Source organism: Pteropus alecto, unplaced genomic scaffold, assembly GCF_000325575.1.
Source record: "Pteropus alecto unplaced genomic scaffold, ASM32557v1 scaffold220, whole genome shotgun sequence".
In the NCBI taxonomy this organism is placed as follows: Eukaryota; Metazoa; Chordata; class Mammalia; order Chiroptera; family Pteropodidae; genus Pteropus; species Pteropus alecto.
This window is the reverse complement of record NW_006430043.1, coordinates 2,290,947-2,307,549: the sequence shown is the minus strand read 5'-3', so window position 1 is coordinate 2,307,549 and position 16,603 is coordinate 2,290,947. Positions and strand designations below refer to the sequence as shown.

Here is a 16,603-nt window from a genome sequence, read left to right as displayed (position 1 = left end):
TTTTTTTTTTTTTAAAGTCTTACTGAATTATGTTGCATACAGCCAAGTGCATAAATAGTAAATTTTCACAAACTAAGCACACTCACGTAACCAGCACCTAGATCGAGATGCAGATATGACCAGTCCCCCAGGAGCCCTCCTTGTGCCCCTTCTAGTCATCGGCTCCCCTAAAGGTAACTGCCACCCTGACTTCTGACAGCACAGGTTACCCGTTCCTGCTATGTGCTCTATGTAAATATAATCATGCAGGATGGGTTTTAGGTACTAAATGTGGAGATTCTCTCAATTTTACTTCTTAAAGCACGGGAATCTGCCCTCATCCTATTTTTACTTAAACTTCACAGGGACCCAGCTATATAGGACAGATTCTAGGGCTCTCTGGGTTAAAGGAGTTGTGGGTTTTGGAACCAGCTTTCTCTGGAGGTGGCTTCTACGGTTCTGCTTGCTGCTCAACTCCAGGGCTTCTCAGAACAGTCTAGAAACAAAACACTGGTCAGAAAACCTGGCTTGGGTTTTCCTTTTTGTGACCTTGGGCAAGTCATTTAACTTCTCTGGGCCTCAGTTTCTCACTGGGAACATGAGGATAATGAGCATTACTGCCTTCCTAGACCTTTGTGGGGCCTTAAAAATGGGCTCATATGTGTGAACATGCTTTTGCAAAGTGCCAGCAGAGTGTGAAGGTCGGCCAGTGGCAGCAGTTTTGCAGGCCTGGGGCAGGCTGGGTCTTCAAGGGGTCCAGTCCTCAGATGGGTGGCTAATCCTGTTCCTTCCTCACAGACCGCCACGGGCTGCAGGAACCACAGCGGGTGGAAGAGCTGCAGAACCGCATTGCCAGCTGCCTGAAGGATCACGTCTCGGCCCTGGCGGGCGAGCCCCAGCCAGCCAGCTGCCTGTCACGCCTGCTAGGCAAGCTGCCTGAGCTGCGAACCCTGTGCACCCAGGGCCTGCAGCGTATCTTCTACCTCAAGCTGGAGGACTTGGTGCCCCCTCCGCCCATCGTCGACAAGATCTTTATGGAGACGCTGCCCTTCTGACCCCAGCCTGGGAACACCTGTGCACTGTGTGTGCACGTTCCTATGCCACCCCACGTGCCTTGATCCCATGGTCCTCAGACCCCCGGAGCAACCCCCCACACCTGGGCTGGAGCTACAGGCTGGGCAGCCTCCCTGTTTGCTCTCGGAGGTCATGCCCTGAGGGAGAGGGATGCATTTATGGAGAGGACTCCTACTCTTTGTCTTACCCCCCATCCTGGCCCTGGCCTTCATGTTTTTGTAAGATAAACTGTTTTTAACACACACTGCCGTGCTGTAAATAAGCCAAATTCTGCTGTAAATACAGGAAGGAAGAGGTTGAGGTGGGGGTGGTGTTGGGAAGGAGGGACAGGCCCCACCAGCCCGGGCAAACCTTTCCCAGCCTCCTCCTGGCTCTCTCTTCCCACCTCCTTCCACATGTACATAAACTCACTCTAAGAGGAAGGCAAATGACAGATTCTGACATTTATATTTGTGTATTTTCCTGGATTTATAGTATGTGACTTTTCTGATTAATATATTTAATATATTGAATAAAAAATAGACATGTAGCTGAAACTGGAATCCTATCTATCTTCGACATCTCTTGCCCCCACCTCCATAATTACATAGGGGACGCAGGTGACTGGATAAATCTTGGATGTTACCGACCTGAGCTAATAGACCTCAGTTTATGCTTTTGTAAAAGGTGGATAACATACCTGCTTCATGCGGCTGTTACACAAAAGCTTTCAGACTGGATTCTGACACTAGAAAGCCTCCAAAAATTTATGTGTCATGGATAGGGCCTGCAGTGGAGGCTGACCGGCCGAGGGATAAGAGCATTGCTCTTGTTGTTACAGTCCTAACCGGGGTGATGGTCTCTGATTTGGCTTCTACATTGGTAAAGCAGAGAGGGCCATAGCTCGCCTCATGTTGCTGCTGGGATTACAGGAGTGTGGGTATGGTGCTTAGCGTGGGGCTGGGTACAGGACAGCCCAGACTGGTGGTAGCAGCTGTTACTCGGTGTAAGTTTTTTTCAATCTCCATCTTCAGCATTCCTCCCCACATGCCTAGCACCCCAGCAACAGGGTTCGGGTTGCTGGCAGGCCTTGATCTCTTGGCAAGAAGATTGCCGAGGTCCCTACCTATGCCCAAACACCCTCATGTAGGTTTTCCAACTCGTAAGCTCATCGGTTGCTTAGTCAGCTGACTTAAAATGCAAATTTCTAGACGACCTCAAAGATTTGGGTTTAGTGAGGGGTGGAGCCCATGAATCTATGCCTTTACCAAGTGCCCAGGTGCTTGTGATACAGGTGGTCTGGGGCTACTCTTTGGAGAAACATGAACCTAGATCAATTCCAACCTGAGGCCCAATGTAGCTGGCTACTATGGAGCGTCCGACCCCTTCACTGAACTCAGTGCCCACCTAGCCTCATGGTTTCCTTCTCAAGGATGCCGAAGGCGGTACCCCTCACACCACTTCCTTACAACCCTTGGCCTAGGAGTCTCCACCTCCCCTGAGCCCCTGGCTGGATGAGGGAAGCCCCTATTAGAAGTCAAATAAAATAGGGCTCCGCTCCATAGTAGGACAGAGTCAAGGGCCTTCCCCGGTGCTCCAGCTATAGCCTGCAGGCCCCCGAGGTACTCCAACCACGTGCCCTCACGTGGGTTCTGGGGAGACAGTCCAGCCCCAGGCCTCCTAAAGAGTCTACATGTGGGTCGGGTGGCGAGCCATGGACTCTGTGTAAGGTGACTGCCACCCTCAGCAGTTTGTGGACTTCCAAACATGTGTCCCTGGCACCCCCACCAGATATCCTAAGTGAGCTTTTGTCGCAGCACCAGAACCTGGCAAGGCAGCATGGGAGTTGGGGTGTCAGATCTGCTTCTGTTCTCAGCCCTGCCTCCGACTGCATGCTGCTCTCTGAGAAGCCCCCTCTTCCTCACTGAGCCTGCTTCCCCACCTGTTCAGTGGGGAGGCGAGTCTAGTGGCAGTGCTTGGTTAGGAGCAGAGGTTGCTAGGAAATCTCCCACCAGCTGTGGCTGGACTGAATCCCTCTCTCTTTGTGTCATTTTCCTCTATATCCTGCCTTTATCCTGTACAGATGCGCAGCACAGGGCAGCCTCAGGGAAAGGCAAAAGGACCCCTTGGGCGTTTGAGGAGGGGACAGGGGTCAGGAATAGGTTGGACAGTGGAGAACTGTGGTCCCTATAGATCTCTAAGCCCCATAGTGATAATAGCTATCATCTGTTATGTTCCACCGCCCACTAGGTTCTTTTCCTATATTTGTTATTTCTAGCTCTCTCTATCACCCTATGAGGAGAGTGTGGTTATCCTGACCTCACAGGCAGGCAACACAGCAGAATAAAAAAGAGCAAGGATTCTGGAACCAGACTGCCTGCATTTAAATCTTGGATCCAGCTCTTACTAGCTGTGGAATTTTGAGAAAGTTACTTAGACTTTTTGTGCCTCAGCATCTTCACCTATAAAAGGAGAAAATAGTTGTACATGTTTCACAAACTTGCTATAATGGTGATATGAATGAATGTATATAAAGTGTTTCAAACAGTGACTAGCATATAGCAAAAACAATAAATAATAGCTATTGTTTTTACAAAAGATAATTCATTTTGGAGAAAGGAAATGACTTTCCCAAGGTCACTTGGCTTGTAAGTGGCTGAGCTTGGTGTGTCTAACTACCTAGCCATTAGGTCTCCTTGCCCAGGGCCTCAAAAGTAAAAGAAGCTCCAGGGATGGTGACTCTATTCCAAGACTCTGGCTATTGGGGTACAGGGTTGGCGGCTGATTTCTTTAGCCCCACCCTGCCCCTCCCTGGCCCGCCCAAGGACTGGAGCCTGGAGGCAGGCCCTTTCTTTCCACCAAGCAACTGGAAGAACTGGCCTCCAAGTCTTGCTAGGGGCTGGGAGGGCGAACAAGGGGGCATTGAGCCTGGTGGGGCTTCACAATGGTCGCTCTGTCCTGGCTGGCCGGGGGCTGGGCCCATTTCCGATGGGGACAATAGTCAAAAGGCAGTGACGCTGGCAGGGCCTGGAATCCCGGGCGGGATTTTCCAAAGCCTCAAAGCCTACCGTTTGTCCTCACATGGAGACCCAGGAAGCCTGCTCCCCTGTCTCTCCCCCACCCCACCCACGCTAGGCCCCATGCCCAGAGGCCTGAGCCCCCTTCTCAACCCTGAGGTGCCACTGTGACTAGGGTGGGGTGTGGCTTTGAGGTTTAGGGTCTGAAAGGGTGCTCTATACCCAGTGGTCTGAGCCTGATGGCCTTTTCTTGGGACCTGGGAGGGAGGAAGCTGCCACACACCTGGGCTCCAGATACCAGGATTTGGTTATGGAGGGAGGTACTGAGGGCCGGCCTCAAGGAGGCTGAGGAGCTTCTGAAGGTCATGGGCAACCACACTGTACTTGAGCCGTACCGTTCCATATGGTTGGCTCCGAGTGTCCAGTGCACTTGGCTGTGTGGCAACCAGCTCTGTGGCTGCAGAGGAAAGCCTGTGAGAGAGACTGTCAGAGGTGGGAGGCCACTGTGTCGTGGCTGGACAGCCAGCAGGTGGTTAGTGATGTCTTTTCATGGTCATGAGGTAGCCATGTTGGGCATATCCTGGTTGAGGGCAGTGCTGGATCCCCTCATGTGAAGCGGGATCTGGGGATTCCCAGAAAGTTTTAGCTTAAATCTAGTCAAGCCCCAGCCTTCATCAAGTTCCTGACTGCAGCGGAGACCCCAGGGCCGCTGGGCGTCCCCTCAGAAATGGGGCTGAAGGGGTGAGGCTCTATCCATCTACTTTCCAGCCCTGTCTAGGCCTGGCCTTGCAGCCCCACTGCTCGGCTGGCGGCTGATCTCTCTTCCCTAGAGCAGCTGGAGCCCAGCCCCAAACCTCTGCCTCCACCCCTGCTCCAAGCTCAGGCTTCTGCCAGGCTCTGCCTTGGCCCCAGACTAGGGGTCTGTCTGGGTAAGGTTCAGACTCGCTAGTGGGACTTTGAAACCTCCAGCTCCCTGTGGTGAGGGCAGGAAGGAGTTAGTGCAGAGCTGAGCAAAAGCTCCCCCCTCCCCCCAATATCTCCTTCCCCACACAGCCAGGGACATTCTGAGGGCAGGAGGCACATTCCAGGGTCCTCAGCTAGACTCAGAGAGGCCTGAGGGCTATGGGGCCCTGGAGGCTCCGACCTTGGCCTCTGCCTCCTGCCCTCCACCCCTTGGCCCATGCTCCAGTCATCCTCCCCAGCACCCTGGCTCCCCTTTGCTTCCTACTGGACTCTGACCCTGCCACTTGAGTTCTCCTCAAAGTCTGACTCAGGCGCTGGCACTATGCAGCCCCTACTCAGGCATGGCCACGGGGCCAGAGGGGTGGCAACTGAGCCAGGGAGTGGAGTTCGGGAGGGGGTGGTGGTGCAGTGGCTGTCCTGGTATATGCTGTGTTAGCAGAGAGCAGTGCCCAGCTGTATGCCAGGCGGGCGGGGTGCTAAGTGTCCCTGCCCTCAGGGACATCAGAGAGAAGGGGCCTCCACCTAGGGAGCCCAGTCTTGGGGAAAGCCAAGCAGAAGACCTGGACTCTATCTCTTGTAACTGAGATACCCTGAGCTTAGATACAGAGATGCCACTGGCTCAAGGAAAAACCTGGGAGAGAAAAGCAGCCCCCAGGGACAGATAGACTCCCTGACCATGATAGGTAAACGGCACTTTCCTTTTGCAAGGACAGTCACACAGAATCCTGCGCCCCAAAGAATAACAGATACACACGTGTTCCCAAAAGGAACAGATGTATAGACTTGGCAGGACAGAGAGAGGGCTCCTTACCCTTATGGGATTAATACAGAAATAAAGTCCCACCCCAACTTGGCCGGAGACACAAACCTTCCCAGAGAAAGAGACCCACCACTCTTCTCTAACACAGGAGGACAAATCCCCACATCCCCTAGGAGAACAGGCAGCAGACATGCCACCTCCCAGCCCAGTACAGGTCTAGAGGCTGCCTCATGAGGTTGGGGCTGGGAGGTGCCTCTTTCTCACGCTCTCTGTCACTCTGTCATCCGCCCAGCCATTTCCTCTGCTTGGGAGGAGGCGAGGCCAGGAGCGACATCCCAAAAAGGGTGGGAGGTAGCGGAGCCCCTGCCCAGGATCCTAGGGGGCAATGTCAAAAGGGGACAGCTGGTCCACCTCACCCCCAAGTCCTGACCTGGGTAGAGGGTCAGTAGGCAGGGTGCTGGCTACCCAGCCGGCTGGTCACCGTCAGGAGCTCCCAGCCTGACGTCAGTCCCACTCATTGTTGTTGCTGGGGCTTGAGTCACTCCCCGTGACGCCACAGGGGTCAGCGCTGGAGCTGCTGGGGGTGGCCTGCAGGGCCAGCTTCAGGGCTGAGCTCTCCCTCAGGCACCACAGGCACTAGGATGGGGTGGGGCCATCCGAGGCCACACTCATCATGCAAAGCCAGCTGCCTACTCCCAAGGTCTTCCGTTGGCCTTCAAGGTCTGTCCACAGGCCTTTGCTGCAAGCCTGGCTCTGAGGGCTTCAGCCAGTTGCCATGGCTCTGAGCTCTGCCTGAGAAGTCCTTGCCTCTCCTGCCTCAGAATTCTCATTTTCCACCCTTAGCCCTCAGTGAGATCTCTCCCCCAACCTCTTTTCTTTCCTCTTCCCCAGGAAGCCTCCCCAGAAGCCCCATTTCTTCCCAGAATCAACAACCTCCCATTCCCATCCATCTTCGCAGGCTGCTATCCTGTGTTCTCTGCAGCTGTCCCAGTTTTTTTCTGCTGCCCAGTCACCTCTCAACTTGCTAAGAGGATGGCTTGGGACTCCTCTTTACTCTGATTGTGTCATTTTCTATCCAAGCCACAGACAGCTTTCTAGAATGGTGGTAGTCGCCTCCATCCTGGCCCCTTCTAGCCCTGCAAAATCTGCTGCCATTTCTTTCATACCACTTGTCGTGTTCTCTTGCCCATGTGTATCTCCTGGTGCATCTCCTCTGTAAGACGCTGAGTTCCCAGAGGGTCAAGGTTGTGACATGTCTACCTTGGTATGACGTGGGCCTGGCATGTGGACAGTTACATATGTGTGCATAAAGGAATGAGTGAGTGATTATGTCTTGATCATCAGGAGTAGTGGCATAGGATGGGAGAATTCATCCCACGTGGTCTCACTTTTTTGGCCAAGACCTTTCCTCCCTGACAGGACTACCCACGTAGGTGTAGGACGCAGAGCCTGAGGTGTAATGAGAACTGCCCTGTAAGGATTCAGGGAGGTAAGAGGAGGCAAGCCTTGGCCAGCATCTAGGCCTGAGACAAGAGAGGTTAGAGGGCTCGGTCTCACCCTCAGGCAGAAAAGACTCTATGGACAGGGTGAGTTTTGGAATAGGGACAAGAATGGGTAAAACGACTAATAGAATGAGGAAAGAGTAGCTGTGTGGCCTTGGCAAGTGTATGAGTCAGGGTTCTCCAGAGAAACAGAACCAATATATGTAGAAAAAGATTTCTTATGAGGAAATGGCTCATGTGAGTATGGAAGCTGACAAGTCCCAAGATCTGCTGTCAGTAGGCTGGAGACTCAGGATTGCTGATGATGTAGTTCCAGATGCTGGCAGCCTCGAGACCAGAAAGAGCAGATATTTCAATTTGATTATGAAGGGAGGAAAAAAATTAACATCCCAACTTGAAAGCAGTCATGTAGGAGGAGTTCCCCCTACTCGTGGGAGGATCAGCCCTTTCATTCTATTTAGGATGATTCCATGAGGCCCACCCTCATTAGGGAAGGCAATCTGCTTTACTCAGTCTACTGGGTTCAAATCTTAATCTCATCCAGAAACACCCTCACAGACACACCCAGAATAACATTTGACCAAATGTCTGGGCATTCTGTGGCACAGTCAAGTTGACACATAAAATTAGCCATTAAAGTAAGTCACTACATATTCCTGAGCCTCAGTATCATTCTATGTAAATTGAGGGGGAATTGTATTTACCTTCAAAAGTAGTTGGAGAAATCAACACAACAGTGCACATGAAGTGTTGGCATGGTGCCTAGTAGGCTCAGTGACTGGTAGTAGGGATGACAATGATGTCAGGATAGTGGCATTGAAGGGCCCTAAGCCAGAGTGTGTCAGGGAGTAGAGAGAGGTCAGTCACTACTCTCAGTCACTGCAGTCTCTGGGAGTTAGGCTCTGATTTCTCTCTTGGGGATTTAACCTCCCCCTTTGGCTCCTCAAAGACCCTCTCCTCTTAATATTTTATCCTGATTCCCTCCACGTTAAGTCCAGACTCCAGAAACAGTTTCTGGTCTGTAAAGTCGGCAGCTTTCTCCTTCCCCAGGCTCTGGGGGTACTCTAAGTCTGCCAGGGGAGAGGTATCAGCACCTGAGACAGAGGTGAACCAGACCAAGGGCCCAAGGGCACAAGGGCAAAATTACGGGGAGGAAGGAAGGAGATAGGGAACAGATGGGGCAGGGAGGTCAGCCAGAATTGGGGGTAAGGTAGGGGGTTTTGGAAGAACTGAGTGGGAGAAGGGAAGTCTAAAGGGCAGGTAGGTGACAGTTGTATGCTGGAGCCAGCTGGTACTGCTACTCTAGAACCAATTGTACCTTTGATAATCAAAATATAACCGTTCATTCATTCTGGATTCTGCATTCAGTGATGTCCTGTAGCTTGAAATCGGCCAGGGTAGAAAACTGGCAAACGCTACTATCAAGGCATTTCCCCACTAGAGACAGGTGTTGGGGACAGTGTACTGGAGGGTAGTAGTGTGCGGGAGGGTCAGGATGGAGAAACCAGAGAATTTTTGTCGTGGTAAGGAATTCTGCATTTGAACCCCAGACTCTGCCATTTACCTAGTGACCTTGGGTAAGTTACTTAGCCTCTCCCAACATCGATTTCTTTATCTTTCTTGTAGTATTAATCAACATATAAACCACTTAGAATCATGCCCTTTCCATTCTACTCAATAAAGGTTATGTATTATTATTTTGGGAAAGTGTGTGTTAGGAAAATGAGCATCTTAATCCCCAAGTAAACAACTCAGGAGTGCTTCCTGTTGGGGTTGGGGCATGTCAGGTTCTGTGGGCATTAACAGAGTAATTGACAAATCCCTGTCTGCCCCGGGCTTACAATCTACACGGAAAACCAAACATGCTCCCAGGAAGTTACACAGCAGTAAAAACGCACTCATATTCGTATAACACTGTACAGTGCGCAAAGGTGTTTCATGTGAATTATCTCGTGATCTCACAACGGCTCCTGTTTAGAGATCAGAAAGGATGAAGGAGTTAAGAGGAACACACAGAGGTGATGGCCGAATCACAAGCCTTACAAGAACTGTCACCAGACCGGTCAAGGTAAAGTACCAAGTTGCGCTTCTGTATGAAGATAACTGAGTCCTCGAGGTTAAGCTCCTTTCTCTAGCACTTTTGTGGGTTCAGGAATCCTATCTGTTATGCACTAGATAAAGTTTTGCCATCCACTCAGCGTCATGCAGCACGTTGGCCTGGGCTCATCTCCAGGGCACCTCTCCACGTGGCATGCCCCTCTTCTAGGGGGATGGGTGACCCGCCCAGGCCTCTGAGTCCTGCATGTCTCCGCCCTAAGGGCGGGCTCGCCGTGGATGACTCCTCTCAGCCTAGGGAGGCAGCACAGAGCTTATAGGCCTCTCCTTGCCTCTCGTCTCTATGGCGGAAGTGAGTTGTTCCAGCCGAAACACAACAACATTCTCGGTGGTGGGAGTGAATGGACTCTTCCAACAGAGGGGGATCCTTCTCACCATCAAATTTTAAAATCCTAGAGATAATCAAGAACAAGGTAGCATAAAAATTACAGAGCAGTATATGACTATATTTGTCCTCTCACGTGAATATAAAACGATCTGTGAAGCTGCACTGGCGTCAAGGCTCGGACAGCCGTGCTTGACCCGGTCGGTGGCCGCTGGAGCAGGTGGAGCCGTCTGGTTCGGAGGGGCGGGGCGCGGGCTTCCGGGGCAGGTGTCACCTCCTACCGTGGTGGTCTGGCGCGCCGCGGGCAGCGTGGCTACGTGACTCCCGCGTTCGGGGAGGTAGGGGACAGTTCTAACTGCCTGCCCCCTTCTCCTGGGCGAGCGCGGGCGCTCCCTGAGACGGCGGGAGGGAGGGAGTGCCTCGAACTTCCGAGGCGGGGCGCGGGGCGCCGCCCCCGAGACCTCTGCGGAGCGGAGTCAGCTCCTTCCCTGGTCCCCAAACTGGAGGTTCTCGGAGAGTGGTGCTGGGCAAAACGGGACCCGGGCTGGAAGTCTTTCCTGCGTCCCGCCTGAGTCTCTTGATGCCGAGCCGAATGCTTTCTGTTTTTGCTTTTAGTCCATCTCTTGCGCTCGATCGCCCGCGCAGAGGTTGGGGAGGCTCTGCGGAGATCGTACCTAGTTGTCAGGAGGAGCAGGAAGGGGATGATCAAAGCCTGAGTGACGCGCGTCGGCCTGTTCGCGAAAGGTGGGTATGAGGGTGCTCTGGTCTCCAGCCTGGCTCTGAGAAGGCATCTGTCAGCCTCTGCCCCTTTGCTCTGCAGACCTGGGCCTTGGGGGGTACCAAGGGACGAGACTTCTCAGGCCCTGCTTTGGAGAACTTGCTCACTGGAGGCGGGGGTGAGGGTGAGGAAACAAACAGACAAGCTTATCACAGACCAAAGGTGGCTGCTTTGGGAAGGAAGCTGATTTCCTGGATGAGTGGAGCCTAGAGTAGCGCTGAGAACGAGGGAAGAACCTGGGTTGGGGGCGAAAGTGAAGAGGTGTGTGGCCTGTCTGAAGGTTTGTGGGGGACACCAGAGGGGGAAATTATGTAAGAAAGGGGAGCTGGACCAGAGCTGGGAGCCCTAGATAGGAAACTGCTGGATGGAGTTAAACTAGAGGGCAAAAATGAACAAGAGAGCCTGCTAATCCTTGATCTAAGAGTGCAGGAGAAACCAATCCAGCAACCCTTGGAAAGACCTGGAATTCCTGGGTCAGGATGGACTGAGCAGTAACATTGTGCTGGGTTCCAGGTACTGAGGTTTCAGTGATGAATAGGATACAGTCCCTGTCTTTAAGGAACTGTCTGCTTAGTGGGAGACACCGGACAGTATAAGACCTGTGAAAAGATGACTGCTAGTACAGGTGGACCCAGACCGATTGCCAAGTGAGAGGCAGAGCCAGCTTGATGTCTGGCTGCTGTCCTGTGTTTTCAGTGATGAATATTACTATTTAAGAGGGATAGAGACAAACTGAAATAAACTTAGAAGAGAGCTGTCAGGACCCAGAGGAGATCAGTGACATCGAGCTGGCATGTTTATGGTGGCTGGAGACCTTTAACCTGTAGAAGGGGTCACGGGGTAATGGAAGAATTACCTCTAAATATCTGAAAGAGTTGTTTGTGGAAAAAGGATGACATTCTGTATGGCTCCTGATATCAAAACTAAGACTAGTGGTTTGAAGACTAAGAGAGATTCCTTCAGTAGTAGGAATAACTAAATAGAACCGTCTTAAAGATGTAATGGTCTGCTGCGAGAGGTAGTGAATTCCCTGGAAGGGTAGGCTTGTAAGCTAAACACTCTCAGTGAGAAACCTGAATGTTTCCTCTCTGGCCTCATGTTCAGTTGCTTAACTAAATTCTAGTTCTCAAGTCTGTCCTTTTCTTCCCACTCCCTCCACCATTGCAGTCATGTAACCTTGCGTAATCTCTCAGCAGAAACTACAGTAATTATAGCAGCTAATACTGAGTGTTTACTACTTGCCAGGTACTGCTTTAAGTGCTTTAGAGATGCTAACTCATCCACTTCTCCATATAATCCTTTCAAGGTAGCTATCGTTAATGTCCCCTTTTTATAGATTTGGGAAACTGAGGTACATAGGAATTAAGCAGCTTGCCCAAGAGCACACAGTGAGCAGTTGGCAGAGCCTTGGGGTTCCAACCCAGGCTGTCTGGCTTTAGTATCACTGTTCTTAACCATTATTCTATGTTTTGCATGTGTTATTTAATTCTTACAACAATCCAGATTTACAAGTAAGAAAACAGAGAGGTTGTGTGATTTGCTTCAGGTCACAGCAAGGTATGGGAGAGCTGGACATGAAAACCCCCACACTCTGTACTTTATTCCTCCCACATCCATTGTGCTGCCTCTGTAACTGCCACTACTATAATGGCTTCTCACTGGACTCCTTGCCCAGCCTTTCTGCCTTAAATTGGCAAGTTTTTACCTCAGAGTCTGTGGATGGTCCTGGAAGTATGTGAGATTTGGTGTGTATGTGCATGGTCAGTCAGGTTTTAAAGTCCAGTCTTCTTAGCTTTCATCGAATTCTCAGAGCAATTTGTGACCCCAAAATATTGAAGAGCCATTCTTTGCCCATTAGCCAGATTTAACTTTCCGATACACAGATTTGATCTAGGCCTAGCGATGCATTGACTTTTTACTGCCCTCAAGACAGAGTACAAATGCCTTAACCTGGTCATGCAAGGTCCCAGGAAATCAGACTCCATCCAGTCTTCCATTTCTTACTCTCATCTTGCACTCTCACTAGTATGGTAATGTTTATCTGCAATCCGAGTAGCTTCTCAAGAGCAGGGGCCATGCTTGTCTTTGAACGGTCAGTGCCTGACAGGTGTTGCACAGCAAGCGTGTGCTGTAAGCTGCCCTGAGTACCATACTGGAATTCAAGCCTTGGGTGGTGGTTTGGCCTGGTAACTTTGAGGCTCTCCCCCTTACTGATCCTCAAAGTCTAGGATTCTCTTATAGTATGTGCTGCTGAAATGCAGAGAAGGGCTATGGAGGCAGGGACTGGGCTGGGCCTGGAAGTAAGTGAACAGGTCACATACGGATGATTCAGAAGGTATCAGCATTCTGACCTGGCTCCCCTTGCAGGGCAGCTCCTGGGTGGGGTGAAGCGCCCCTGTCTTTCATCCTGTCCCCCATCCTGGTGTGGGCCACTAGCTGCAGGATGAACTGTCGCTCGGAGGTCCTGGAGGTGTCGGTGGAGGGGCGGCAGGTGGAGGAGGCCATGCTGGCCGTGCTGCACACCGTGCTCCTGCACCGAAGCACGGGCAAGTTCCACTACAAGAAGGAGGGTACCTACTCCATCGGCACCGTGGGCACCCAGGATGTCGACTGTGATTTCATCGACTTCACCTATGTGCGCGTCTCCTCTGAGGAGCTGGACCGTGCACTGCGCAAGGTTGTTGGGGAATTCAAGGTAGGCTGTGGCACAGTCGGCGGCAAGTGGACCTCGAATGCCCCTCTACCCCAGCTTGCTGTTGGACTGTCTTACCTTTCCTGGGTGTATGTGTGGGTTCTTTCAGGGTCTAAGGAACAGGCGTCTTCACAGCCCCTTGCGGGGTGTGGAGGGCTTGTGTGTGGGGCATGGTGGTGGAGCAGAGGGAGCTCATAAAACTACCAGGGAAGAAGGAGAGCAGGAAGCCCTCACCGAATTGGCAGTCAGGTCCCCTAGGCTCATCATTGCTCCCGTGGTCTTGACCTTCTCTCTCTGACTCCACAGCTCTCTCTGCTGGTACCTTCTCTCTGCTTCTACGTTTGCCTTTCCCATATGAAGCTGCCTGAGAGGGAGGGTTGCTAGGCTCAGGTCATTGTCATCCAAGTGGAGCATCCCTTTGGGCAGTGTGGCACACGTTTTTATATGCCTGTGTAGGCATGGAGAAAGGTGGAAGGGACATACCAGCCTGCTAATGGTGGTCACCTCAGGAGTTGGGAATGAGGGTGTAATTTTTAATTTTGTCTTTATTCAAGGTTACAGTTTTTCACCGTTTCTATAAGTGTGTGTTTTTAAATTTTAAAGTAACAAAGGGAATTTTATTTTAAAGATAGCAACTCTGGGGTCAGAGGAGGAGGGTTGTCTCTCTGACTTCCGTTTCTCAGACGCTCGGAGAACCCCTGCGCTGTGCCGGGCACTGTGTGGACACCCTCCCGGGCCACAGCTTTCCCTTCCCTAGTTCCTCCGAGCCCAGAAAGAGCGAGTTCATAGGAGTTTCCCAGTCCGCCTTCAGGGAAGGCAGCGGTCCTCACGTAGAGCATAGTGGTTAAGAACACAGACTCTGGAGCCAGGCTCCCACTCCTCTGGGCCTCAGTTTCCTTGTATATGAAATTGGAATGATAATTAGACCCATCTCAAAGGTGTATGTACTGTGAAGAATAAATGAGTCAAATATATCAAATGCTTGAAACAGCTTGGCACACAGGAAGCACTATAGAGGTGTTAGCCATTGTTACTGTTGGCCAAGGTCATGTGACCTTAGTTTGTCCGTGAAGGAGAGACTTTTTTCCTTATGAGTGGTTCAGGACTTGAGGGAAGGACTTTTATTCTCTGGGTTGGATCTTCTCACTCAGATGGAAAGGTGCTGTAGGGTCCCGGCTGCCCTAGGAGGAGTGTGGGGCCACCACACACCATGGGAGTAGGAAGGGGCATAGGCAGAATTATTGGGCCTGGTGGTCACATTTGCTTCTCAGAGGAGAAGAGAGAGAAGCAGCCAAGTCTGGTTTGTCCTTCCTCTCCCTTTCCCCTTCTCTTCCTTGGCTTCCTTCTTTCTAATCAAGGGTCCAAGGATCATTGGGCTTTATACTCTTGCCCCCTTCCTTTTCTGTAGAGACTATGAGTTTAGGTTGTTATTGAATGAATGAAAAAGAAAAATTGCTTAATTGGCAGTGGAAAAGGCAAATAGGGTTTGCCTGGGGAGAAGGAGACATTGGAGAACGTTTTGAAGGATGGGGGCCACGGGAGTGGGGTTGTGGAAGGAGGAAGATTCCCTTGTGTAAAGATGAAAAACAGGCATGTCGCAATCAGACAATCTGGAGTCAAACCCTGGCGCAGCCATTCACTGGCCTGTGACTTTTGGCAAGATAAGTTAACTCTGAGCCCTATTTTGCCTCCATAAATTGGAGGTAATTCTACCTCCCAGAATTGTTGAGAGGAGTGAGTGGGATTGTCTGTATAATGTACCTGGCCCAGAATACGTGCTTAAAAAAACATCAGTTCTGAACGAAGCTGGAGGAATTGGGCTAGGAGACAGATTTTGTTGTTTTGCTTGAACCACTCAATTTTAGGCAGATAGTTTGTTGTGTCACATCACCCAAATCCCTTTACCCTTTCTAAATTTATTCCATGCCCTCTTTGAAGAAGTAATAGAGCTAGGAGAGCGTTATTCCCTGAGGCATAGGGAGCAGGCACTCACAGGGCGAGAACTCCTGTCTTGGCCTACTCATCTGTTACCCCTTCTTCCTCAGGATGCACTGCGCAACTCTGGTGGTGATGGGCTGGGGCAGATGTCTTTGGAGTTCTACCAGAAGAAGAAGTCTCGCTGGCCTTTCTCAGATGAGTGCATCCCCTGGGAAGTGTGGACAGTCAAGGTGCATGTGGTAGCCCTGGCCACGGAGCAGGAGCGGCAAATCTGCCGGGAGAAAGTGGGTGAGAAGCTCTGCGAGAAGATCATCAACATTGTGGAGGTGATGAACCGGCATGAGTACCTGCCCAAGATGCCCACGCAGTCAGAGGTGGACAACGTGTTTGACACAGGCTTGCGGGACGTGCAGCCCTACCTCTACAAAATCTCCTTCCAAATCACTGATGCCCTGGGAACCTCAGTCACCACCACCATGCGGAGGCTCATCAAAGATACTTTGGCCCTCTAGGCCTTGCTGGGGCCTTGATGGCTCGCAGACCTTGGCTTCTGGGGATTGTACTGTACTCTTGGGGCTCTGGAACCTGCCCTGGGTCCTTGATGGACTTGGAAGGGCCAGCCCCTGGCTTCCTTGGTTTGTGGTTGCCAGTCTCTGGTCATCCTTGTAACCTTCACTGATGGTCAAGTCCGGCTTACACTGTCTCACCACACCCCTGGTGGGGTCCCCCTTCCTTCGTTGTACAGAAGTGCCATCACTAGGATGGCGAATAAAGTTGAGACTGTGAGTTTAGGTTGAGCCATCTCTCTCTTGCTTTGTGTTCTGCCCTGAAACATTAACACTTTCTGGCAGACCTGTGAGGACACAGGTGTGTGTTGAGGGCATTATTCCAAGGTGAGGGGAGTGGGTAGATGGCATTAAAGATAAATTAAAGCTGACCGATTTGTACTTTGTTGGACATTCACATAAGCTGGTGAATGTCGGACATTCACCAGCTTATGTGAATGTCCAACCAGGTGTGACCATGGTCAGTCCCTTGAATGAAGACACAAATCAGGATCTGTTGCTTTTAGATATGACCGTGTTATTTCTCCTCCCTTCCTAAGGAAGCTATAACATACCTTTATATTATGTAGTCTTGCTTTATGATGGCCCTGAAGAATGTCTTCTCTGTCTTCCTAGAGCACACACGGGCCCCCATATGCACCAGAAAGCTCATTTGATAGGGGTTTCTTTCTCTGGAGAGTGACAGGCCAGCTTGAGACTGGTATCTGGTGACACTTCTTCCAGGTTGGGCTTTTTCTTTCTGGTTGTTAGGACTTTGCTTCGGCATCTCAAACTCATTTCTACACACGCATACTCAAAATCTGAACTCCACTGTGCGCTTTTAATTGATTTATTCCATACTTTACAATACTTTTTGGTTACATCCTGAGTCAGTTCTAAAAGAATAAATGAACTATGTGTAGGGAGGGGTGCTAG

General features: G+C 51.1%; 2 protein-coding genes across 4 annotated transcripts in view; both read left to right on the top strand.

Annotated features, from left to right (window-relative positions):
* Positions 1–1,592, top strand: part of NR4A1 (nuclear receptor subfamily 4 group A member 1) — a 7,874-nt gene extending 6,282 nt beyond the window's left edge. The window contains exon 7 of the mRNA XM_006904575.3: positions 778–1,592. Coding sequence (XP_006904637.1) covers positions 778–1,034 — 257 coding nt within the window. The 3' untranslated portion in view covers positions 1,035–1,592. The remainder of the gene's footprint in view (positions 1–777) is intronic.
* Positions 1,593–9,688: 8,096 nt separating this feature from the next.
* On the top strand, positions 9,689–15,919 carry ATG101 (autophagy related 101). Of its 3 annotated transcripts, none has more exons than XM_025045397.1 (4): positions 9,689–9,802; positions 10,330–10,458; positions 12,860–13,187; positions 15,230–15,919. In XM_025045397.1, exons 3-4 carry the CDS (start codon positions 12,936–12,938, stop codon positions 15,632–15,634), a joined length of 657 nt encoding a protein of 218 aa, XP_024901165.1. In that variant the 5' UTR covers positions 9,689–9,802; positions 10,330–10,458; positions 12,860–12,935; the 3' UTR covers positions 15,635–15,919. The 3 variants fall into 3 exon arrangements, with proteins under 3 accessions (XP_024901165.1, XP_015444182.1, XP_006904636.2); XM_015588696.2 differs by lacking the exon at positions 9,689–9,802 and adding an exon at positions 9,964–10,052 and having other exon boundaries at positions 12,929–13,187; XM_006904574.2 differs by lacking the exon at positions 9,689–9,802 and adding an exon at positions 9,964–10,052.
* Positions 15,920–16,603: the final 684 nt, after the last annotated feature.